This window comes from Mesoplodon mirus (genome assembly GCF_964341445.2).
Source record: "Mesoplodon mirus genome assembly, chromosome: 6".
NCBI lineage: Eukaryota > Metazoa > Chordata > Mammalia > Artiodactyla > Ziphiidae > Mesoplodon > Mesoplodon mirus.
The window spans coordinates 6,153,115-6,179,477 of NC_138982.1; the positions used below are offsets into that span (position 1 = coordinate 6,153,115).

At 52.1% G+C, this 26,363-nt stretch overlaps 1 protein-coding gene across 1 annotated transcript; it reads right to left on the reverse strand.

Moving 5' to 3' along the window:
* Positions 1-1,864: 1,864 nt before the first annotated feature.
* Positions 1,865-25,995, reverse strand: RBP1 (retinol binding protein 1). The gene is made up of 4 exons (XM_082625777.1): positions 25,802-25,995; positions 25,085-25,263; positions 4,505-4,606; positions 1,865-2,085 (listed from the first exon to the last, which is right to left on the reverse strand). Exons 1-4 carry the CDS (start codon positions 25,872-25,874, stop codon positions 2,032-2,034), a joined length of 408 nt encoding a protein of 135 aa, XP_082481903.1. The 5' UTR covers positions 25,875-25,995; the 3' UTR covers positions 1,865-2,031.
* Positions 25,996-26,363: the final 368 nt, after the last annotated feature.

Consider the following 26,363-nt stretch of genomic DNA (forward strand, 5'->3'; position numbering starts at 1 on the left):
AGGTCCTAGTATTCAAGCTATTCAATCAGAGTGAGGAGTCTCCTCTGGGTACCAGAGGCTCCCAAGGGTGGGGTCAGGACACCTACGTCACATGCACACCTACACCAGCAGGACCACACCACTGAGACCCCCGTCAGAACCTAACTGTCGGGTTGAGGCAGTTACGTATCGGGAGTGGAGGTCTGACGGGGTCTCAGTACCTGGGATGGGATGGGGATGCCTGAATCCCCAACAGGTGTGGTGTTCAGTCAGTGCCTGGCGCACAATAGGCCTTCATTAAACATTTGTGTGATGAATGAACGAACGGTCTTTACAAGAATCTTTGCCTTTGAGTTCTCTACCCTCAGGGACAAAGACCCAGGCCACAAACGTGAAGGGGGTCTCCAGGATCTTAGGCCATTCTGGGCTTTCATCTCCTTGGTGTAGGCTAGGGAAATGACCTCGGTAATCAAAAAATTTTAACATTTCTTATTTCTTCTAGGGCAGGGTTTCTCAACCTTGACATACTGGGCTGGATAATTCTTTGTTGTGGGAGCTGTCCTGGGCATTGGAGGCTATTTAGCTGCATCCCTGGCCGCTACCCAACTAGATGCCAGGAGCGCCACCCCCCAGCCCAAGGTGTGAAATCAAGGATATCTCCAGACTTTGCCAAATGCCCCTGGGCGGGGGCTGGATTACCCCCAGGTTAAAAACACTGGTCTAGGGCAGTGATTCTCAACTCCAGTGGCATACTAGAATCACCTGGGGAGCTTGGAAAAAAAAACTGATGCTTGGGTCCCACCTCGAGACATTCTGATGTAATTGGTCCTGGGTAGTGGCCTGGGTACACGGAATTTTAAAAGCTCCCCAGGTAGTTCTAAGATTTAGCTAAGTCTGAGAGCCACTGATTTAGCACTGGGCAGTCTACAAGTTTTATATGCATGACAAGCCTCGCGAACCTATCTGTGCAGGAAGGGAGCAGGATTATTACTGCGAGTTTCTGACTAGAGAAGTGAGGTCCAGAGCGGTGTGGCAGCCCTGTGGTGTTGGGATTCCATCCCAGCCCATCTGACTCCTAACCCAGTGCTCTTCCCAAAGGGCAGGGCCCAGCCTGGGCAGGTTTGGTGTTCAGGGTCCTCAATGTGAGTCTTTCCTTTCCCAGTGGTTCTTCCTACCCATGGTGTCCCACCTCCTCACTCAGTGTCCCCATTTCTTTATGCAAAGGCACAGCTAGCAGTCATTTACACTTTAGTGAGAACACGAGGCTGCTTTGCTTCTTCCAGGGGGATTGGCAAGTTATGCCTCATCTGTAACAGTGAAGAGGAAGGCTTTACATAAGCCCATAGATGGGGTGTGGATGGTTTTGGGGTGATGAGGTGTGTATTCATGACATCTCTGAAATTAAATCCAATTGGCAATTGTCTTTCATTAATGTTCACCTCATTCTAGCTTTGAGTTTAAAAGTCTATCCAGTTCCATTTCGTTTACAAACAATTTTTGGAGCATCTCTTGTACACTTGTAAGTGCAGTCATGAAGTCACTGTTGGTCTGACCTTAACAAGGCTCTAAGTTCTGAGGTAGAGGGCACCCTGGCCTGCTTCTGGCACTCACTACACCTTGGCCCTGACTGGACATATGATATGGTAGGCACTTAAAACACAGATGACTGAATGTCAGGCCACAGAGCCGGGACCCAAGCCTGTGCCCTGGAGAGAGACCGTACAGGTGTCACATCAGGACTAAATCTGCAGGCGTGTGGCTGAATCTCTCCCTTCTGCTCAGAGCTGGCGTCAAGAGCAGCCAGCTTCAGAAGGCTTCAGAGAAAATGTGAGCACAGTGGGGTTTCAAAGCTTTTCCAAAATAGAGATATCGAGCAGAGACCACTTTTACTGGGATGGCTTCGTTTGAAGAAAAGGGAAAGAGACAAAGCCAGGAGACAGACCCTGCTAACAGATGCAGGCTGGCTCTCTGCCCCATGCTGAGCAGAGAGGGGGACCCTGGCCCCCACCCATCCATGCCACTCATTCCTCGAGACTAAGGCATGTTCAGGCTTCAGTTCACCTTTTTGAATACTTGCTTGCAGACCACACCCTGCACTCTCATCTCCTGAAACAAAAACAGATTCTTGTTATTGGCCAAAGCAAGGTCACACTTGGGGCTCAGCGGATCCAGGGGCAGGGACTTGGAAAATACTCCGTGACTGCTATTTTTCCCCAAGAGTTGGTCTGAACTAGACAATTCCTTGGCGAGTCAGTTGAACTGGATCAGGGGACATCGGTCTTGGCTATGCCCTATAGACAGAGCTGGCTGGAGACAGATGTGGCTCAGAGCTGACTGACAGGACTCTCAGATGCCTCCCTCGTCTACTACCCTCGACAAGCCAAAGGCTTTAAGAACGTCAGGCCTGAGCCCAGGTCAGAGTCTGTGTGCAGGGCTGCAAGAAATCAGGGCCAGACACAAGGCTCAACCCCCAAAGGGGTCACTGCAGACCAGGGCTGCCAACCAGCATGGTGGTTCCAAGCTTCAGCTGCATATTAGAGTTACTGGGGAGTTTGAAAAATGCCTGGATTCTAGGCTAGACGGGTATCAGTATCTCGGAGGGTGAGGTCCTGCAATTGCTATTTTTAAAAGCTCCCAGGTAGCGCTAAATGCAGCTAAGAAAGTCCAGGCTCTGCCTTCAGGACAACCCCTGCTGAGAGGTGCCAGCAAGAATGACCGCACAGTGTCGCCACACCTGCGAAGCTTTTTGTTTGTTTGTTTGTTTTGGTAGGAGTCTAGAAATCTGAATATTTATGTGACATCTCCTAATCTTTAAATTACTGGCTGAAGGAATTTGAAGCCCATGGATGGCCAAATAAAAGAGGCCTGTGGCCCGCACTTTGCAACCTCTGGCAAAAAGCCACAGAACTGTTGAGCTGACAGGGCCAGTGGAGATCACATAACCTACACTCATTGCTCTGCAGGTGAGGAAACAGAGGCTCAGGAGGGAGAAAGGCTCAAGGTCAGGCATTGCAGCCCAGGCTCTACACGAGCCAAAGCTGCCTCTGAATATGATGTGTCTCCTCTCAGCGCTCACATCTCCCAAAGCTCCTGCAGATCCTGACTATGTGCTAGGATGGCGTTTTGCAGATGAGGTTGAGGGAAGGAAGGCACCTCCCCAAAAGTAACTGGTGAGTCAGAATAGACCCCAGGTCACCTGGACGAGGCTCCTTTCTCAGAAGTAGCTGGGGAGTTCCAAGGTGGCAGACGGAATGACAGGAGGTCTCTGCTCAGAGGGCAGGTGTTATTTTTAGCCCCCAAGAGGCTAAGGCCCCTACTCTGGATTTGGATGTGCTTTTTCCAGACAATGGATAGAGTAGAAGTGGCTTTGACGAGCGATCCCAGGCTGGAGGACAGGGTGAGTGGGGCCCACACCTGAGCCGAGAAAGGCTTCTCCTCCTCCAACCTAGATTGTAGAGGTTGTAAGCAGATAGGGTAGGGAGTGCCCGGACAATAAAGAAGCCATCTTTGGCCTAAGCCATTTTGTGATCTAAGCCTGGCTACGGTGCTTGCCCTTGAACAGGTCTCAGTAATTACTGATCTTAAGGGAAGTGAAGACATGCAGGAGCCAAGGAAAAGCAGTCAAGTTCAGTGACTTGTTTATCACAGTTCAGTGATAAAACAGAGGCTTAGTTCCTCCTCAAGGAATACACAACACCATCTTTGAGCTCCTTGGGAACTAAGGCCTCCACCCAGGTGGAGGATGGGATTATGATGTGGACCTTTCCTGACCCTCGTGACTTCAATCAATTAAAGCTTGGACTCTGTTGACCTTTGCCCCATTTCAATGCTGAATTCTCCTCTGCTCAAGCCCCTTCATGAATACACATGCGCCCTTAGTTTAAAACCTCCCCAATTTTGCTGTTCAGGGAGACACAGCTTTGGGAAAGGTCCCCGCTGTTCTACTCACTTGATCCAAGTAAAAAACCCTTCCTTCTCCCGATCTCTGGCTTGGTTGTATCTTCTGGCTCCACACCCACCAAGAGGGGAACCCAATTTTCAGGTAACAAGATCATGTCTTGAGAAGCTTAGAGAACTCGCCTGGTTCTGGCTAGCCACAGTTCGGCATGGTGACAACAGGAATCGTTTGGGAGCAAATGTAAGTTCTGCTACCTTCTGGCTGTGTTACTTCGATGTGAGCCCCTGTGCCCTCATCTCCAGAATAAGAACCATAACAGTACCTGGCCCATCGGGCTGCTGAGACAATGGAAAGAGATACAGAATGCTCCACGTCTCATGCTTAGCACGTGCATCTCCTCACCTCCTCCCTCTGATCGGACAAGTGGGTCAGCCTAGACCTTGAAAACACATTGCTCAATTTTTAAAGTCACTCAAGCATCTTCCCCAGGGCCTTGGAAGTGACGCTTCAGAGCAGAACCAAGGTCCACCCATGGTGCATACTTCCAAAGTCCATCCAGACCCCAACATGCCCAGGGCCTCTGGGGCCCAGCTTGGCTTGCCTACCCCCGTACCCCCCGGAACCTACCAGGTGCAGCTCGTCACCCTCAATCCACTGGGTCCAGCCACGTCCCTCCTTCTCGCCCTTCTGCACACACTCGAGCTTGTCGCCGTCCCAGCTCACGGTGGTCTGCGGAGCCAAAAACCACAGCTGTCAGTCCGGAGCCAGCAGCCCCTGGGCGCTGGGGGAGCGGCAGCCCCAACCTTGAGAATCCAGGGTGCGCTCACGTCAACTTCATGATGGAAAATCTGAAGCCTCACGCTCCTCGTCCATCACGTGCTCTTATTAAAGCAGGCAAATCGGTTTTAAAATTCACAGAAACCTTCATAAATTTCATTTAAATGGAAAATTAGGGGAGAAAAAGTCACTGGGGCGGGAGCTGTCGGTGCGAAGGCTGAGAATGGGGCTGGGAAGGGAGGAGGGGTTTCTGAGGACTGAGCGCACATGGGGTTTGGGGGTGCATGAGGGCTGCTGGCCTGCATCTCGGTGGTGAGAGGTAGACTTCTTAGAATATCCTGCTCATCCCCAGACATTCATTCATTCATCCATTCACTGTTTCAACCTTTGCAAGGTCTTGGGACACCAAAAAAGAGGCCCCCCACCTGCCTCAAACACCTTTTCACTGCCTGGAGAATGACCTTAGATATACATCACCATCTGCGGGTACAAACGGCAGCTCTTCCAGGCACTCTCGGCGCTGACTCTGGATCCCCATGACTGTCCACGTGGAGCACGGGCTAGCATCTCTGCTCTACAGATCAGCCTACGGGACTTGCCAAGTCCACCCAGGTGTCAATGGCAGAGCCAGGTCAGAACACGGACCTGTGATGTTCGGAGGTCCCCCTCCCCACTGGACTACGCTGCCTCCCTAGGTGCCCGGCGTCACCAGAGTTACAGACCAGAGGCTGCGGGAGCCCAGATGAGACTCAGGGAAGGGAGGCGCTGGGAGGAGAAGGCACCAGGCTGGGCTTTGAAAGACAGGAGAGCAAAGCGGAAGCAGAGACAAGCAGGCGCTGGGAGAGAGAGCTTCTCTGCGGCCCATGACCAGACGAAGGCACAGAGACTGAACAGCACGGGGTGTGCTCAGTAAACTCCTCAGGCAGGTTCCACATTCCAGGGGACCTTGGGGGAAAGAGGAGGAAGCCCCCGGTCTGCCCGCCCGGTCTGGCCTCCACCGTTGCCTCCGGCTCCACCTTTGAGCGCTCACATCTTCCCTGAGCCCCGTGTGCCCTGCCAAGTACTGGGCATGCTGAAGGGCAGACAGACGGCAGGAGGAGGCCCAGCCTGTGCCCATGGACCCACCCAGCAATACAGGGCTCCAAGTGCTGGAATTTAGAGGGGAGATGGTCCAGGAGCTCACGGTCTAGACTGGGACCTGTGTGCAGTGGGCATCTCCCATGTCCGCAGCTACCCACCTCCCATGCACATGGGCCCTGCCTCCCCCTGTAGAGGTTAGAACCCCATTTGCCCCTTCGCTGTGTGGCTCTGAGCAAGTCCATCACTTCTCTGGGCGCCCCCCCCCATCTGTCATATGAGGTGTCAGAGGCCATGAACTCAGAGGCCTTGGCTTTACAGAGGTAAGGTTCTAGGATTCTTGTGTTCCTGCCATGCTCAGCTGAGAGGACAGGCAGCTAGAGCCTGATAAAGATTTAGGAGAGAAAGAGGAATCTGGGAAATGGGTGTGGAGCGAGGGGGCCTCTCCCTAGGGAGCACCACCTCCCCCTTCCTCCCCAACCCCCAGTCTCACGCCTGAGCTTGTTGATCTCTACCGCCCTCTACTGTTGGGATGAAGTCTGCAAGGAGAGGCGGGCACAACGGGGACAGGTGGAGCCAGTGAGCCCCCGGCTCTGCACAGGCATCAATCTGCCCTCTGCTCCTGCAGCCCAGAGGGAGAGGGGCACAGGAGGACCTGGTGGGGGGCGGGCGGTTCCTCTCCCTGGTACGCAGATCACTCGGGGCACATGTCCAGCCCCAAGCCAGAAAGAAGGTCCCACCTCCAAGTCAGGACACAATGAAGTGAATGTCTGACGAGGTGGGTCGAGGGTAAAGGCCGCTAACGACCTCAAGCCACAGACAAGATGCCCATTCACTGGGCGCCTGGCCCGTGCCCAGACTGTGAAGGGAAGTGGGGACTGAAATCAGACGGTCCTCAACTTCAGGGAGCTCGTAAGAACACTTGGCCTCCTCATCAACTGAGCTTCTCTTCATGTGTTTATCCAGAAGTCTACCCTGCACACTGAGGGCTCCAGACACTATCAGAGGCCAAGAGAGACTCACTGGTGCTCAGTTACAATAGATACACTTCTGTCTCTACCGGAAATATTAGAGTCTATGGGCATATTCATACCCTCTGTCCTGGAAAACTCGAGAAATGCTCAAAAAAGAATACAGTAGTAACAAGAATACCTAAAATCTTGCTTCTTCAGAGATAATTAGATTTTGGTGTTTTTCTGTCCAGTCTTTATATGTGTGCGTGTGTGTATATACACACACGCACACATATATTTTTATTTTTTATTATTATTATTTTTTTGCGGTACGCGGGCCTCTCACTGTTGTGGCCTCTCCCGTTGCGGAGCACAGGCTCCGGATGTGCAGGCTCAGCGGCCATGGCTCACGGGCCCAGCCGCTCCACGGCATGTGGGATCCTCCCGGACTGAGGCACGAACCCATGTCCCCTGCATTGGCAGGCGGACTCTCAACCACTGCGCCACCAGGGAAGCCCTATATTTTTATTTTTTAAAAATTTGTATTTCATCATTTATGGTTTTGCACCCTAGTTTCTTCACTTAATAAAAGCAATTTTCCACTTCAACAGGTATTCTCCATAAGCATTATTTTAATTGTTATACAATATTTAGGAAATGGCTATGTAATTTGTAGTGCCCACCTAGCACAAAATGAAAATGAGGGCTCCTTTTAAAAAAATGATTAAGAATTTTAAGACGGTGACCGCAGAGCATTAAACCAAGTGAGGGGCCCTTCTGGGCACAGAAGCCTCTGGGACTGCACTGGTCACAGGCCCACGAGGACAATCCTGGTAGTATTTCATTGTACATACATACTTATTTAGCCCATTACCCATTCTTGGACTTTTAGGTTATTTATAATTCTGTGCTACTACAAAGAAAACTTCCTTGTATACAGTTTTGAGCACAGCGTTTCTTTAGAATAATCTCCAGAGGAAAAACTGTCGCATGAAAGAGTGAGCATGGGGCTTCCCTGGTGGCGCAGTGGTTGAGAGTCCGCCTGCTGATGCAGGGGACACGGGTTCGTGCCCCGGTCCGGGAGGATCCCGCGTGCCGCGGAGTGGCTGGGCCCGTGAGCCATGGCCGCTGAGCCTGCGCGTCCGGAGCCTGTGCTCGGCAACGGGAGAGGCCACAGCAGTGAGAGGCCCGCGTACAGCAAAAAAAAAAAAAAAAAAAAAAAAAAAGAGTGAGCATGTTTTTAAGGCTTTTGATAAGGATCATCACCTTGATCTCCAAAAGGCTCACACCTGCTTCCCTTCCAACGTCAATGTCAGAGAATGAGCACGAAAGAGATGTTCATTAATAGTAAAGCAGGTTAGGTGCTTCCCTGGTGGCGCAGTGGTTGAGAGTCCACCTGCTGATGCAGGGGACACGGGTTCGTGCCCCGGTCCGGGAAGATCCCACATGCCGGGGAGCGGCTGGGCCTGTGAGCCATGGCCGCTGAGCCTGCGTGTCCGGAGTCTGTGCTCCACAACGGTAGAGGCCACAGCAGTGAGAGGCCCGCGTACCGCAAAAAAAAAAAAGCTAAATTAAAATTAAAAAACCCCAGTAAAGCAGGCTTTGCTCCTGTGCTAACACGTTACACTTTCTGATTCATTTGACATCTTTTAACAGGGACCGTTTGGAGATAGATAATAAAAATACCTTACCAAAAGAATGGTGGATGGTGCAATTTCAGGCTTCATGACAGATCGAGGGATTCAGGGAGCGGAAGGCTCTTTGAGCGTAGAGAACCCCTTCTTGGAGCCCTACAATTCAGACCCTCAAAGAGAAGGATCCTTAACGCACAAATGCTATGGCAGTGTCCAGAGCAGGCACTTTCTCAAGCCCCGAGTTCCCGCTGACTCTTGACCCAGAGTGAGTTGGACAGAAAAGAGACTATTCTCGTCTGTATTGGATATACAGAGGAGGCTGAGCTCAGAGAGGTTAAGTGACTTTCTCAGTGTCACCCAGCTAATGAGGAAAACAACTTGGGCTGGAACATGGGCCTTGCGTGACTCAGTGCCCCCTTGTTTCCCAGGCCAGGCTACACAGCCAGCCGACGTCTGCTCACGTTTTGGGGGGTGCAGAGAAAACATGGGCATTATGCTCAGACTCTGAGAAGCCCCCGGGAGGAACACACTTCAATTCAGCCCAACCATTGCTGGGTGTGGGGTGCTGGGAGCCAGAGATGGGTCCTGAAGGCCCCTGGGCTAAGAGATCACCGCAGAGACGGACAGACAGAGACGTGCCAGGCAGTTACGGCTCAGTGTGGTAGGTGCTGCCGTCAGGGGAAGCACAGGGGCTGCAGTGCCCAGGAGGGCCCCTCATTCTCAGAGGAAACACAGCTAGTTTTTTAAAGTGGGAAGGCATCCCAAACAGGGTGAATAACGACAAGCAGGCTGGTGCTGAAGGAGGGGCAGGTCTGAGGCTGGGGGGTAGACAGGGTCCTAGCGCCCGACTGTAACTGGGACTGTGGCCTGGAGCATGTTTTCCATGCCCCCCAATGCTGCCCCCGCCCTCACACAGCCCCATGGCTCTGATCTGCTGGTGGAACACTCCCCAGTGGGCCAGGGAGTCTGCCGGGCTGTCCTCTGGGAAGCTCAGCTGTAATTTACCCTGGGCTTCTGGTCCCTGCCACCCTCCCACCCTGTATCAGGCTGACCCAGTATTGTCAGCATAGAACGTTCCTTGGAGTCAACAGACCTGGGTCCTCGGTCCCTAACTGTGTGGAATGACCTTGGGCAAAACCTCTCTGAGCCTCAGTGGCCTCATCTACAGAAGGGGGATTCATGGTACCTGCTATGGCAGACTGTTCCATCAGGGCTCCCAATGGGCCACATGACATTCACGCCCTTGTGAGGCTCCTCCCACATTGATTCTGGCCTTGGCTGCGTGACCGGCTCTGGCCAACAGGACAGCAGCAAGTGTGAGGTAGGAGGCGCCTTCAAAAGCCCTTGTATGCTGGGGGCTCAGCCTCTCGGGACCCTCCCCTCTTGGAACCGAGCTGCTGTGCTTCAAGGAAGTGCAGGCTATTCTACTAGAGGGAAAGCCCACATGCTAAGCCCTAGAGGATGAGAAAGCAGTCACTGCCAGAGGTTGTGACAGTCTGTTGGTCGCCCCAACCGAGCCTTTAGCTGAGCGCAGTCACACGGAGCCGTGGACACTGAATCAACCTACAGCATCCTGAGAGCAAGTGGTGGTTGTTTTAACGTATTACATTTTGCGGAGGTTTGTTACGTGGCTTTGGATAACTGCAGGACCTGCTTTACCAGTGTATGCGGAGGATGAGGGAAAATATACACAAAATGCAGAAGGCTGGCACAGGGGGCCCGAGGTCATGGTAATCATGATGTCCAGAGCTTAGATAATGGGGGGATTTGCCTGTCGAAGCTGAACAATAACGAGAGCCTTTCTTTTTTAAGTTGGAGATTTGTGAAGAAGTGATGGACAAGCTATTCACCATGGCTAAATGTTTCAGAAGCTCCTTCTTTTCCGGGAGACTTGGATCCAAGAAGAGACCCTGCAGGGGCTGCCTACTGAGCCGGGTGCCCAGGAGCCCTGCGATGTCCGCTTCCCCTAAAATTTAATTAGTCTTTGTTTAAGCAGAAGATCTATTTGGAGACTCCCCACTGACAGCCACGATGGCTCTGAAAATGCGATTTAGTTCTCCCACTTTGCTGTTCCATGTTCACATGTGGTGGGCATGGGTCTTTCTTTCTAAGCTTTGTACCCTGTGGGAATAAACCGGCCATTTCCCAGAGGATCAGATTTGTCCTAAGAACAGAAAAGGGGGGCGGGGAGTCAGGGGGAGGACGATCACCTACAAACAAATGAGAGGAAAGAAGGAAAAGAAGGAACGTTGGGAGGGGGATGTAGCAAACAGTGGTCACTTGTTTTCTTGTGACACAAAACATAGCTTCTGATAACGAGGACCCCTTCTGTGACCTCCCTCTGTGGTGAGCAGCCACCTTTGCCGCACCAGGCAAAGTCTGGGACAAGGCTCAGCTTGCCCTGTGAATGCAGATCTGAAAGGGTCCTTAAGAGGTCATTCAATTCAGTCGCCCAGCTTGGACACTCACCATTGCTTAATCCATTTAATCAGGGTCTAGTGGGGGAGTTTCAGGCAAGAAGATGTTCCTGGTGCTTTTCAAGTGACACAGGAAGGCAGGTGCCAGTGGGGGTTGAGGTGGGCATGGTACCAACCACGGGGATAGGCAGAGCTGCCCAGCACCCCACTTCTGGGAACTCCACCTTGGAAACGAAGCCCAGACAAACCCAAGAAAAAGGGGAAAGTATGGCCACCTTCAACTCCCCTCCCAATGGTAATTCTCACCACCTAGACCATCTGAAGTCTGCAAAAGAGCTGGTGCCCAGGGCAGATGGTTCTAAAGTAAAGCCGGTCTCACTTTTCTATTAAAAACTAATAACCTCCAACACTTTGGTCTTGTCAGCAGCTTTCCCGGAGATACATGCATCAAAAGATGAGTGAAGACAGCTTTGTATTACTGTGACAGGGGACTGTCACTTCAAAAGCCATTATCCAGCTCCCCTGACCACTTAGAAACCCGAGCAGGCCCTGGGGTGACATAGAAAACTCAGCTCCCGCAGGCAGCCTGGGGAAGCTGGCTCCAAGGAAGCCTCGAGGCCCCTCACCCTGTATGAGTGACCTATACTGGGAGTGACAGACCATTCCCACTAAATGGACCCATCTCTTGGCAGTGACCTGGCATGAACCACAAATAGTAGGGTTCAACTTGGCTGCCAAGAATTTGTGACGTTCCTTAAAGCTCCCATGTGCCCCAAACATCCACTCTCATGAGCAGGGGCAAGATGGATCAGCGGTCCCCCCACTCACCCGCCCAGCTCTGAGAAGCCCTCTGCTTACAGAGCCGCTTCCCAGAGGGCTGGGACTGGACCTTACTGTCTCTGTGGTTCCAGAGCCAGGTCCTCAGAGGGGAGGTCTTGTCCATGGTGGTTCTGCTGGCAAAGGGCAGAGCTAGGACTGACCCAGGTCTGACTCCCAAGCCTGTGCTCTTTAAATTTAAGGGGAAAATGGAAAAAGCAGACAGTGACTAGACACTTTCTAAGCCTGCAGTGAATCGCTAAAAGATACAAACTGGCCATTCCTCTTGGAGTTTGATGTTACAGTGTGCTTCACCCTTTGAGGGTTTCTGGAATAACGAGAAGGTTCTCAGCCTCCAGTGCCTGTGAAATAAGTGGGTGGGTGGGAAGGGCCGGGAAGGTAACTGAGAACCTGCCAAGTTCCAGGTATGGTGCTGGGGGCTTTCCACCTCAAGATTTACAGCCAATCAAAATTAGGCTTGTTAAGGAACCAGTCCAAGCCTCCTCGGGGTTAGGGGTTGAGCCATCATTTGAACCCAGTTCTTTCTGGCTGAGTCCATGAGCTTCCCTGCCTGGGAGGTCAGGTTGGGTGAGCCTCTGATCCTTTCCCAGGGGAATGGCAATGACCTAAAATCAGCACATTTGGGGGAAAAGCCGATTCATTCTGTAAGCATATTAAAACTAGATTAATAAGGCCTTAAAACACGAACGAGTAATTAGGCACATAAAAGCCATTAGAAGCAACAGTGACAGACCAGTAAAGCCACAGCAGGCCTTCGTGGGCATGGGCAAATGTGATTCCAACACCATGAAGAAGCGAACAGCAAATGATAACACAATTCTTGGGACAAACTAAATGATAAAATGTTAAGACTAATCTTGACATGAAATTTTGTAAATTCCTTAAACATTCCAGAAAGTGCCCAGGCTTAATTTTAAAACAACAAACCGCGAGAGAGCTCAAGGCCCCATGAGGTCAAGGTTCTGGATGCGGTGGGGGGGAAGTGAGGCTGGAGAAGGTCATAGGGATCCTGTGGAACTGGGCTCAGTCACTGCAGGGGCCCAGCACTGAGGGTGGCCCTAAGGCTGGGCTGGACCCAAGCTCTGCCATGGGGCAGCTCAGGCTGTAGGGAAGACACACATGTAAACTGGCATCGACAGCATCTGTGTGTTCTGTGCTGGGTACTTCCTGGTATAAGTAATAACAGCACTGTCATTATGACCATCACCATCATCGCCCTAAAATCATCTATTTAATACTCACTATGTGCTGGGCAGGGTGTTAAAGAGTGGGTCATATCAAGTTGATTCTTTAAACCTCCTGGAGCAGTTATGCCTCTCCCCATTTTACAGATGTGGAGACTGAGGCTTTAAGGTCACCCAGCCATGAAGTACAGAGATGAGGTTTGACTCTACAGCCCATGCTCTTGGCTACTGGGCTCTGCGGTTCCCTGGTCTAAGCTGACCCTTGAATGAGCAGTAAGACTTTGCATCATGGCTCTGTGTAAGGAAGCATCATTCAGCAAATGCGGGTTCCACACCTGCAGACCAGCCTCGTGTGCTAGAAATAGAGGCAGGGAAGGTGAGGATTCTGTTCTCAAGAGCTCACAGGCTATTGAAGACAAGCAGACAGAGAATTCCAGCAAAACGGCAAGTGCTGGGTAGAGGCAGGTGATGGTGATTTTGGAAGTGGGAAAGCACCTCGTCCGCCTCTGAAGTAGAGACAGAGGTCCATCAGGGAAGGCTTCCCAGAGGAGGTAATGCTGGAACCGACACCAAAAAACATCAAGAGAGTTAGGTGAAGAAGTAGAAACTGGAAAAGAGGAATGAGGGAATCCCAGGCAGAGGGAACAGCCTGCACAGACGCAGGGAGGTCAGGGGCTGCATGGGTGAGGCTTCTAAATGGGCTTTGCCAGGCTGGACTCGCATGGCATGATACTCCCCAGGGAGTGTGATCCTGCACCTCCAACCCTAGAAGTTACCAGCATCTCTTCTTCCTCACTTCACATCTATGTGGCTCCAACCAGCCAAACCGGGTACAATGGAAAATCCAAATATTTGCTTATCTGGCGGGCAGAGCTGGCTTTGCTACTTGGGCAAGTGTAAGAAATCGGCCTATTCTCAGGTTCACCTGCAGTGGGGGTGGAATAAAGGAGGGGCCGTCCTGCCAGAAGGTGCTCAGAGGGGCTCAGAAGGGCAGAGCCCACCCAAGGCCTCATCTCTTCCACGAGAGCCTCTGGCCCCTATTTTTTATCTTTCAAGGCGAACAGAAACAAACAGTTCCCAGAAGATAAAAGACGGTAGCTCAGTAACCAGGGAAGAGTGAGCAGGTCAGGATCTCTTGACCAAGAGTTCTCTGGGCTCTGGAATCCTTTTATTCACTGTAGGATACCAGCCCCTACCTTAGAATCTATGGCAGAGAAAATGCACATTACCATTTGTTGAATCAATAGAATGAATGAATGGCAGAAAACATTCTAGGGGTACTCTTGTAATTTACACCTTTTTTTAAATGACAAAATATCCCAGGCCTATGTTTCTTCTTCCATAGATTAGTCTTATATAAACAAGTCAACCATTGGAGTGACATTGGCCCCGAGTTTCTGAGGCTTGGAGTGCTTAGTCATCATGCCAGGAAGAGCATGAGTCATGGTTTCAACCCCCTTCTCCCCAACTCTGAACCCATGTCCTGCCTACTGCTCCCACATGAACATCTTGCTGCCATGGATGCCTTTGCCATTGAACCTGGCAGGCTGTGGGGCTCGTCTGGCCAGCAGACAGCAGCTTGCCTGACTGAGCTGGGCGTTCAGGAGGGACCTGATGATGGCCTTGGATAGAGGCGAGCCTGAGCTCCAATCCATCCCCACCTCTTTCTAGCTGGGTGACCCCAGCAATTTACCTTTTGAGCCTCCATTTCTTCATCTGCAAAACGGGGTTAATGAGTCCCGCCCCAGAACAGAGCCATCAGGATGAAATGAAACAAGGGGTTGCAAGGACCTGTTGCAGCTCTGGACTCTCAGGAAGCACTGGTTTCCCCTTGTGGCCCACCCCACTGCCCTGCACCGTCCTCCATCAGGGTGGAGAGGCAAGTGCCCTTTCAGGCCAGCCTCTGCACATGTAACTCTTCTCTGGATGGCCAGGTGTCCCTTCACACATCGCCACCTGCAGAATTTGTCTTCTGGAGCACACAGTTTACAAGGTGAGAGAATTACTAATCACAGCTCATATTGATGGAGCAGTTGGCTGCAGGCTTTCTTGCATCTAATCCTCATTGTGAAGTAGCTTGTGAAGTAGATCCCTTACTTGATAATAACTCCCATTTCACAGACAAGTGGAGGCACAGGGAGGTGAAGTAACTTGCTTAATGCCACCCAGTTTGTCAGCGGCAGAGACAGGATTCCAAAGATGGCCGTCTGGTTCATGGACTAAACCAGTTATGACACAGCCGGACTGCCAGGTCGTGCCTCAGAGGGAGATGGTCTGTGGACAAGTAAGAGCTTAGAGGAGGGCCGGGAACAGCTGCCCTCAGCCCGGAAGCCGCAGATCTCGGCCAGCAGCGCCAAGCCTGGCACATAGTAAGCATAAGAGACATTAATTATTATTATTACAGGCAAGAGATATTCAGAAGATGGGGAAAGGGGAGAGATATATTAAGAAGCAGAATCTATGGAACTTGTGGACTGATTGCCCATAAACGCTTTCCACTTATCTTCACAGCGATCACTTTCATGGCTACCTAGTGGTCTATGGAATTAAAAACCCACAGTCACAGGTCTTCCCTGATGGCGCAGTGGTTGAGAGTCCGCCTGCCGATGCAGGGGACACGGGATCGTGCCCCGGTCCGGGAAGATCCCACATGCCGCGGAGCGGCTAGGCCCGTGAGCCATGGCCGCTGAGCCTGTGCGTCCGGAGCCTGTGCTCCGCAACGGGAGAGGCCACAACAGTGAGAGGCCCGCGTACCACAGATAAATAAATAAATAAATAAATAAATAAATAATTTAATTAATAAAACAAAAACCCACAGTCACTCTAACGGCCTGTGGTTCCTGGGCACTTAGGGACACCAGCAGAAGGCAGCCTGTTCTGTAAACCACACAAAGTTGGGAGTCAGAGAGATCTGAAGTTCAGTCCCTGGGCTGTAGCTAACTGGGAGTGCAACCCTGGCAGGACCTCAGGTCCCTGTCTGTTAAATGGGAGAGTAGCCCCTCTGTGCTAGGAATGTTGGAGGGTTGAATACATAACATATATCAAGTACTTTTGGAGGTGGGTGCAGGGCTGAAGGTGAAGCCCTGCACCACTTCCAATACTCTGAGGCCATCCTTTTCCCCTTCAACTCACACGCCAGCCTCCCATGCAGGGCCTGCCTTGGGTGGCAGGCAGCCCAGGGAGGTGGAGTTCCCACCCTGCCTGCAGAGACCCAGCTCCAGGCACCACATACCTTCTCCCACCTCCACAGAGTCCTTGTGGGCTCTGCTGCTACTTGAGATCAGCCAGAAACAAGACCCCAGCCCTGACAGACCTGCAAACTTCAGCCAGAGAATAATATTCCAACTCCCACTGTGTACTCACCAGACACCAGGAATTGTGGTCACAGCTTAGTTTGCATATAGCACACTGACCTTTTCTAAAGTATCTTCCACCCGACGTGCTCCCCCACTGAGATGTGGAGTCCATGTCCCCTTCCTTGGGAAGATGGGTGGGCCTTTGTGACTGCTTCAACCAACAGAGTATGGCAAAATTCTTGCCATATGACTTCAGAGGCTAAGTAGATTATAAGAATGTCATACACTCTGCCTTGTTCTCTTGGCCCTCTCGTTCTTGGGACCCAGCTGCCATGTTGTGAGGAAGCTCAAGCAGCCAGTAGAGAGAGTATGAGTGAGCCATCTGGAAAGTGGACCCTCCAACGCCTCATGGACATGGCATGCCGCAGGGACAAGTCATCCCCTTTGAGCCCTGCCCTAACTGCAGATTCATGAAGAAAATAAACAACTGTTATTGTTTCGGAGTTTCGGAGCACTTAAGTTTTGAAGTGGTTTGTTACATAGCAATAGAAATTTGAAATAATTCATCACCACATTTAATTTTCACAACATCCCATCAGTGGTACTACCTCTGGTTCCTTTTTACAAATGAGGACACTGAAGTCCAGAGGGATAGAGTACCTTCCCCAAGGAAACACAGTTGGAGAGTGGACCCAGGATTCAAATCCAGGTTCATCTCACAGCCAAGGCTCCCAGTTGCTCTGCTGTATCCCATGCTTGTCCAGCTGCACACACTACTGGTATCACTTACTCGGACCCTCAGGTGCGAACCATCATGGGCTGCTGCAAGTTTGGTGTCCCCAGGCAGACTCCATCCACGGGGACTGCATCTCTCCACTCTCATTCATCCCCCATAACTGGGCACCCTTAACCCCAGCACAGGCTTATTACACTGAATCATGACGAGAACATCACTGGAACCTGGGCATGGGCCAGCCCACTTCCTCAGTTCTCTTTCTTAGTAGTTATCACAAGCACGATCTTTGAATCCATGGCATCGGCATCAGTCAGGAACTTGTTAGAAAAGTTCTTGGTCCCTACTCTAGACCTTCTGAATCAGAAACTCTGGATGTGGGGCAAGTTCAAGTCTGAGAACTACTGCTTTAACTACTTACGTGGTTTTTAACCTATGATCTGTGGGCTCTGTATGTCATAGGATGTTTTTAGGTGCAAACAACAGGAAACCAGTTCAAATAGTTTCAGGAGAAAGAAAGGGCATGTATTTGCTGGTTCAAGTACAGACGAAAAGTCTCAGAATGGCATTAAGTGTCAGGAGTTCCAGCAACCCTCCGATGCTGAGGTTTCTCTCTCTCTCTCTCTCATTTCTGTTTAGCTACCAGCCTCATCTTATTTTTTCCTTCTGTTGGATTTCTGCATGCAGCCATGGAGGGTGGCAGGAAACGTACGACTGGCCCAGTGCAGGTCAAACGCACAATCATGGGACAGGCCACGGGACACTGTCATGGCCCTGGTTTAAGGTGCTCATCCCAGGAGACACAATGTACTGGGATTTGCAGCTTCACCAGAACCCACAGGTAAGTAGGGGTCATTCCCACCACCAAATAAGGGGAGCAATGTCGGTCAGAAAAACAAACAGCTGTAATCCTCCAGTAAACATCTGGCCAACAGAAGCTCGCTTTGCCTGCAGTCTAGGGTATCAGAAAGGCTTTGCCTGCTTATTGCACATAGTATTGTGGCTTCACCAGGCCCTGTCTTCTGTGCTATCACCATGGTCCTCAGAATTTGCTGTGAGCCAGGTGAAGCAGCAATCGTGATGCCCATTTTGCAGATGTGAAAACAGAGGCAGCGGGTCCAGTCATTTAAGGTCACTTTGTTAACTAAGTAATAGAGGAGGATTCAAAACCAGATGTCTGACTCTGCTACCAGCACTCCTTCTCCACACCCCCAAGCCTTGTCAGTACTGTCTGTGCTCACCTACAGGTTGCGATGAGCCTCACGATAAGGGACTGAGGTGCTGGCCCTCAGCAGAGCTCCATAGGAGACCGTGTAATAGCTTTATAAATAAACTAGTTAGAACCCTTCCTCTACCACCAGCTGGCTGCATGACCTTGGGCTGAAAAGGTTCAACTCGGAGCCTCAGATTCCCATCTGTAAAATGGGCATAATGATACTCACTGAACAGCATTTGCTGGGGGGACCAAAAGAGAAAAAGTGCTAAAATCATCTGGGACAGGCATGGCACTCCTTTGTTCCTGCCTAACAAAAAACAAAACCTAACAAACAAGTGTGATTCTTGAAAGTTCCTTTGTGAATTTTATTTGGGTTGCTTTAAATCTTCCTTTTGTAATCCTCAAAAGTATGCGGCTGACACAGATTTCAAAGGTCGAAGAACTTTAGCTAAGACATGAAAGAGACTCCGTGTTTCCTTCCTGGAAAAGACCCTGCCAAATGCTGGGGGCCTGATCTGAGCAGGGGCGGCTCTACAGAAGACTTCCAAATCCAATGGCATTCTCAGCTCTGCAGCCCAGGGAGTGAATTCTGCCTTTGGCATCGTGTTTTTTAAAATAAGAACCAAAAAAAAAAAAAAAACCTCTTTAACGAATCAAGAATAGGATCAGAAGAAAGCTGGCAAAAGAATTTAAACCAAAGCATTGACAGCAGTTTGGTAGATATCATGTATTACCATATATACTTAGATGAATGGATGGATGGAGGAAAGTAAGTCAGGGAGGGAAGGGAAGGAAACATGTATGTGCTGATACGGAAAGATGCCTAAGAAATATCGAGTGAGAAAACAATGTGTTAAGAAGTAGATTTTTTTTCTTTCTTCCTTCCTTCCTTCCTTCCTCCCTTTCTTCTTTCTTTCTCTCTCTGTCTCTCCCTCTTTCTTTTTTGGCTTTAGATAGAAATATTGACAAATCACCTCCTCAATAACTGCATGGCTGGATGGCTTCTATATTCGAGGAAGATTTCTGCACAGATCCACCAGAAACAGTAACCGTGATAACCTCTGGGGGGTGGGAATGGCCAAGTAAGGGAAGGGGTCCTTTCCTTTTCAGTCCACTTTCTCCTGTGCCATTTGAATTATTTTTTTCCTTTTACAGTGAGAACAAAGAAAGCAACAGAGGGCTGGAAGTGGAAGGCAGGCTCTGTGGAAGGGGTCATCCTGAGTTCAAGGCTGGAGATGAAGGCAAGGCCTCAGCCTGGGAGGAGGTGCTGGCTGCTGAGTGAACAAAGCTGCCTCCCCCCAGGGAAAACCTGACCTGGTGTCCACAGGGATGACAAACGGCCCTTCTGCCACCACCACGCAGAGCCAGGCTCCCGGCCGGGATTCCTGCCGAGGCTGTCTTCTCCCACAAAAGCTGCTTGTGCCGGGGGAGCTGGGAACCAGGAACCCGATCCTTCCTTGTGCCAGAAGGGCTCCCTGGCCCTGGCGTGGGGAACGGCATTTGAAGCGAAGGAGCACCTCCTTTTTGGAAGGTCCCCACCCTGCCAAAGCCTGCATCTGCTAGATTCAATAAATAATACTGGTTTCAAACTGGGCCTGAGATTTCATTTTAATGGATAAAGGCGTGCAGAAGGCGGTGGAGAAAGGCTGAGTCCAGTCTTGATGCACTTCTACCAGAACCACAGCCCTGGCTGCTTGTGGTCATGTAAAGATCTGACTAGAAAAGACTGCAAATGGGAGCTGAGTGATCCCGGCTACACAGATCTGAGCCCCTCCACCCACCAGCCTGGGGAGAGACCGCAGAGCCATTTCAGGTGGTTCTGGGCATGGACTGCCACGTCCACAGGGGTCCAGCGATGGACTAAGCCAGCATGTGGCCCTCTACACCTGAGGGCCTAAGAAATATCATGAGTGTTTTCCACTTTTTACAGAGACACAGGTCCAGAGAGGCTTCTTTTCTCCAAAGCGGTGGTTCTCAAGGTTTAGTTGCACCAGAACCACCTGGTGGGCTTATTGAAGCCCAGATTGCTGGCCCCGCTCCCAGAGTTTCTGACCCACCAGGGGTCTGGCTGGAGAATCTGTGTTTCTAGCAAGTTCTCACGCTGTTGCTGCCCCCGCCGCGGGTCTCAGCTTCGGGAACCGGTGCTCTAAGGAACACACGGTGCAGACAATGACGTATGGCTGTTTGATCCTTGACTTTAGTTACTAGGGTTGGGGGAGGGCTGTGGAAGAGTGGAGAAGGTCGCACCTGAGAGAAGGAATTGCGACAGTGTCCTGGGGATCCACAGGGTGCAGGAATAAAAGGGCACCCAGCATTTTCAGCAGTCTTGATTTTACTGGGGTACAAATAGCCAGAAATATGGATTTTTCTATGACATCTTACCATCTTTGGCAAAATTGGCAGCTGGCTCTTAAATTTGTCAAACATTGTGTGAGCCAAACAAAACACATCTGCAGGCCAGATTTCATCCTCTGGCTGCTGTTCCAGAAGACAGATAAGGTTCCCATGGAAAGAGGCAGGAGCAGACCTCTCTGAGCCTCTGGGCCCTTTGGGGAGGACGGCAGCCTGACCACGCCTCTCCCAGAAGGCTCCCTGGGGCCTGTCGGGGCCACATCCAGGCTCCCCACTGGGTCCTCAGCACTGCCCTCTTCCCCAGCCACACCCTGCGCTCTGGCCACATGAAGTCTTTGCAGACTGCACCTCTGTCCCGGATGAAACCCCTCCCAGCCAGGCCTTTTCTGACCTCTGGGCCTTTGTGCATGTGGTTCCCTTCGCCTGAAATGTTCTCCACATCCGCCCTAATTCTGACTTGTCCTTCAAGGCCCCCTCAGCCGTCACCTCCTCCCGGGAGCCCTCCCTGACCACTGCCTGTCCCCCATCCCCCCCATCCCTGCCCTCCTAGCCTGCTGTGCTTCCATCACTGCACTGGGCTGTAATGGCCTGAGGCTGTGTCTGTCTCCTCCACTGGCCTGGGTGCTCCAGGAACCCTTGCTGCCTCTGTGTCCCCAGGCTGAGCCCAGGGCTGGTGTGGGATAGATCTGAAATAGCACCTACCAAGTGCTGTTCTCTTGGCCTTGGCCTTCCTCTCGTCCCCTTTCTGTTTGCCTACTTCCTGCCTATCCTTCAAGCCACTACTCAGACTCTACTTCCTGTGGGAACAGCCCCTGACCTCCCAGACCCGGGGGGCCCTTCTCTGCCTGTCCTTCCCCATCAACACACCATCTCAGTATGATTGACTGCTTTGGTCTGCCGCCCCCACTACACCGAACTGCACGAGGGCGGGGCTCTTGTGCGATTCATCTTAATAACGCAAGGGCCGCAAAGACAGAGTGAGCGCCACGAAATGCTTATAGACCGAGAAAGGAATGAACAGAACAGGGGAGCAATGAGATCCTTGTAATGTGCTGGGAAGTGCATGTTAGAATGAGGCCAACCTGATGCTGAGAGCCGGCTTCCTCCGGCCACTGCTCCGGCTGGTGGCTGCAGAGCACGGGGAGCAGACGCGGTAGCGGTGCGCTCTCTTTGGCAACCACCTTGCCCAGGACCCCCCGAGGGGGGTCCCCGAGGACCCTCCAGGCCTTGGCCACGTGGCCTATTGCAGGCAGCCCCTCTTCATTCACAAGCACGAGGCTGGACAGTCGCCATCCTTCTATTACCCTATGCTCTCCCCCAGCCGTGCTCTTCCCTGTGGCCCGCCTCCAGCTGGGCAGCAGGGGAGAAGGGCTTCTCTGCAGTGCAAGGGCCAAGGGGAGGCCAGAGCAGAGGGCCGTCCATCCACCCAACAGGCAACAGCACGGTTAGCGCGTGCCATCTATAATACTTGGGAGGGGGCCGCCCCGAGTCCTGGGACAGCAAAGGGGACCACGAGTCCTCAGACAATGTCATCGAGTTTGCCCAGCTGCTGGGCTCCCTGCTCTGTTCACCCACCACCCCGTCCTTTGTGTCCAAACCCGTCCCTTCCACCTCTTTTTTTTTTTTTTTGGCAGTACGCGGGCCTCTCACTGTTGTGGCCTCTCCCGTTGCGGAGCACAGGCTCCGGACACGCAGGCTCAGCGGCCATGGCTCACGGGCCCAGCCGCTCCGCGGCACGTGGGATCTTCCCGGACCGGGGTATGAACCCGTGTCCCCTGCATCGGCAGGCGGACTCTCAAGCACTGCGTCACCAGGGAAGCCCCCCACCTCTTTTTTGTTACGAGTAAGTGGAGAAGTCACCACCTCCAGAATTCCTTCTGAGATGCCCTCCTCTGGAGCTTCGCTTTGTCACCACTGATCACACTGTGTTCTGACTGTGTGTGTGTCTGTCTCCACCACAAAGACTGTGAGTCCCTGGACATCAGAGATTGTGACATGTTCCGCTGGGTCAGACCACATTCAAATCCTCCCTCTGCCACTTTCTTAACCTCCCAAGGTCACACAATAAGAAATCCTGCCTTGGTTTTCTTATCTGTAAATTGGGGTTGAAACCAGCATTGTGAAGATTCACCGAGTTAAAATAAAATGGGAACGGTACTTCAGCACTTGAAGAGTACAGGCATACCTCGTTTTATTGTACTTCAAAGATATTGTGTTTTTTACAAATTAAAGGTTTGTGGCAACTTTCATCAAGCAAGTCTATTGGTGCCATCTTCCCAACAGCATTTGCTCACTTTGGGTCTCTGTGTCACATTTTGGTAATTTCCGCAGTATTTCAAACTTTTTCGCTATTTGTTACGGTGATCTGTGATCAGTGATCTTTGACATTACTATTGCAAAAAGATTACTACTTGCCACAGGCTCAGATGATGGTGAGCATTTTTTAGCTATAAAGTAGTTTTTCTTTTTTTTTTTTTGGCCGCACCACCTGTGAGATCTTAGTTCCCCGACCAGGGCTCGAACCCATGCCCCCTGGTTTAGAGGTGTGGGGTATAAACGACTGGACCGCCAGGGAAGTCTCTAAAGTAGTTTTTTGTTGTTGTTTTTTTGTTTGTTTGTTTGTTTTGCGGTACGCAGGCCTCTCACTGTTGTGGCCTCTCCCGTGTGGAGCACAGGCTCCGGATGCGCAGGCTCGGCCATGGCTCACGGGCCCAGCCGCTCCGCGGCATGTGGGATCTTCCCGGACCGGGGCACGAACCCGTGTCCCCTGCATCGGCAGGCGGACTCCCAACCACTGCGCCAGCAGGGAAGCCCCCTAAAGTAGTTTTAAACTAAGGTATATACACTGTTGTTTACACAGAATACTACTGCATACTTAATAGACCGCAGTATAGTGTAACCATAAGTTTGATATGCACTGGGAAACAGAAAACTTCGTGTGACTTGCTTTATTGTGATGTTCATTTTATTCCGGGGGTCTGGGGCTGAACCTGCAATACCTCCGAGGTCTGCCTATATTAACTAGTATTGTTAGATGATCAATAAATGTTTCATACAGTAATGGATGAGGGTGGGAATGAAACAGCCAAGATAATTAGCCAAGTAAGTACAAGCCAGCACATTCCAGCAGTGGCAGTGACCCAAAATAAATAGAGATGTTTGCTGTGCCCTGTAAGTACCTCATGAGTGGGCTGAGGACAAGGATTGTTCTTACATGCATTTCCAGGCAGCGAGCCAGGGACCAGACCTTGCGCAGTGGTCCGACAGGCTGGGCCCCCTCCTCTCACCAAGGCAGGCCCTGTCTGAAGGTCTCCTTTCCCACTGGGAGCCTCTCCGAGGATTAAGAGGCCTTGGGCCTTTTACAGGAACGACCTGACATTTCCCTCCAACAGCAGTGTTTTCTCCCCGCAGTGGCCTCTCCAAGCATCCTCCTTGGCGGCCACCCCCTCCTCCGCCGCCATTCCAAGCGCAGACTCAGACACTCGCTCAGATCCCCTTCAGATGAATCAACAAGTAGGGGGGTGAGTCATCCTGGCCTGGGGTTCCGCATCCCCAGACACCGGCACTCCTTCAACCACAGTCCTGACAAACCTCAGACACCTGGTTTCTGCAAAGGCTAGCCACAGAGGAGCCTGGCCCCGAGCAGGAGTGTGGGCCTCAAAGTCCAGTCTCCGGAATCTCCTCCTGGAGCCTCAGTCATTGTAAAATATGGGATTACTAACCCCTCCCTCAGTGGGCTGTTGTGTAAAATAGCTGGCACGGTGCAGGGCACGGAGCAGACCCTCAGTAAAGGGTAGGAGGGGGAGGGGAAGAGGAGTCGGGGGGAAGCTCATCCGTAAGCAAAGCAGCTCCCTGGGGATGGGAGTGAGCTAGCTCTGGACCCAAGACTGGGAAAGGGAGACAGGGAGCACCCTGACCTCCCAGCGACCCCAAGAATGTTGATGGAGGCTTCCGGAGGCTGCTGTGGTGGTGCTAATTGGGGTCTCCGGGTCACCAGCTTCCCACCCTTGGGGGCAGGCGGCTCACTCCCTTCCCCCACTGTTGCCTCCTCTGGCCTGGGCTGCTGTGGCACTGACCTAGTGAGTAGGTTGCTGGCTGCAAGCTTCAAGGGAAGCTCGGGGGTAGGGGAGGATAGGGTAGGGAAGGGGACGGCCAGGAGTCAAACCCCACTTTGGGGATGAAGAGGGGCAGGTCAGAAGGCAGAGTCACGGTGTCCCCTGCTGCCTAGAGTGGCTTCACGCTAGGTCCTGTAGGAAGTTTACACTTCAGAAGGGTTGCCTGCGTTTCATCTTGCTTTCCTCCCTTCTCTCCTTCCTCCCCCAGCCTACATACAGTTCATCCAGAGAAGAGAGTCAACAGATTTGCCTGGGATTCCTGCCCAGCCCCTCCCTAGCTGTGTTACTCTGAGCATGTTGCTTCGTCTCTTTGAGACTGTTTCTTCATCTGTAAAATGGGCGTACTGAGACCTCCTTCAGAGGTTGTCATGAGGATTAGATGAAGGCAAGTGTATAAAGCACCAATGCCGGGACACAGTAGAGACTCAACAAACCACAGCTTTCATTTCGGAGGGTATGCTTGGTAAGTCGAGAGCTGCCTACCTTGGGGGCTGGGAGTGTGAAGATCTTGGGTCCCTAAGAACACAAAGGCGCCTGCTCCCCACTCAGATGAACTAGCCCTGCCTTCGGTCAGGACCCCTGGGCAGCAGATGCCCAGGTGTACGCAAAGCCTCACCATGCACTTGCGGTCGTCTATGCCCGTCAGATCCTCCTCAAACTCCTCCCCAACCTGGAAGTCCATGATGTAGTTCCTAAAAGTGCTCAGCGTTCGGATAATCATGTGGTCGCCGTTCTGCACGATCTCTTTGTCTGGCTTCAGCAAGTTGGCGATTTTGCGCAAGGCCACATTGACATCTGTAGGGAGTGCCGGGGCAGAAAGGAGCAGAGAGTTGACTGGAAAATTCAGAGAACTGTTGCCAAGGTAGCAGGCCCTAGGAGCCCGCTTCTCCCGCACCCTCCCCCAAGAAAACCATGGGGTCCTCGCTCGATTAGCAAGGCCTCTGCGTGCAGCTAGCTGGTCTGTGTCTTTTTCTTTCTTTCTTTTCTTTCTTTGTTTTTATTTTTGTTTTTTTTTTTTTACAACAAAGTTTTCTACCCTTATGCTAACCTTTTGAAAACTAAAGCTAGCCAACCAAGCCCAGCTTTCCTAATGAAATTATCCACTTCGAGAGTCAACCATCAGACATTGACCACCATGAACCCTAATAACCCCCGTCCTCCAATTCGCACTTGCTGGCTCCCTGGAGACGCCCCTTCCCCGGTCGGGGTGCTCAGGACGGCGCCTGGGCCGGCGGAGGCAGGCGGGTGGGCGGCCGGCTCGGGAGGGCGCCGGGATCCCACCTCCAGCGGCCCGGCCGGGCGCCCCGGGCAGAGCGCGGCGGGCAGCGCTTACCCAGCGCGCGCAGGTACTCCTCGAAATTCTCGTTGGCCAGCATCTTCCAATACCCGGTAAAGTCGACCGGCATTTCAGGGGGCGACTGGGGCCGGACCGGGACCGAGCGGGCGGGAGCAGATCTGGGCTCGCGGTGCGATCCGGGTGGTGGGCGGCCCGGAAATGTGCGCCCTCGGGGGGCAGGGGCTCGTGGGGGCGGCGACAGCTGGATTGCAAGCGCGCACAAAGCCAGCGGGAGGATCCACCGTAGCTGTCGCTCCTCCCCCCTCAGCGGGGCGGGGCCGGGGATGTCGGAGGGCCAGGTTGTCCCCGGCCCGCCGCCGCCTAGTTCAGACCTCCAGTTTCCTTCCCTAGGAAGGAAAAGGAGATGGCGGTGGAGGTGAGGGGTGTTTTATTGATTCCAACTTTTCGGTTCCTGCGGGATTCCTTCAAGCGCCTTGAACTTCTCACATTCAGCGGCCACTTGAGGGTGAGGAAACATTCTCCTGCGTTTGCTGGAGTAATTAGGGAATGAGACCACTTACAGGCTTACAGCGCGGGTGGCCGGTGGGGATCCAGGATC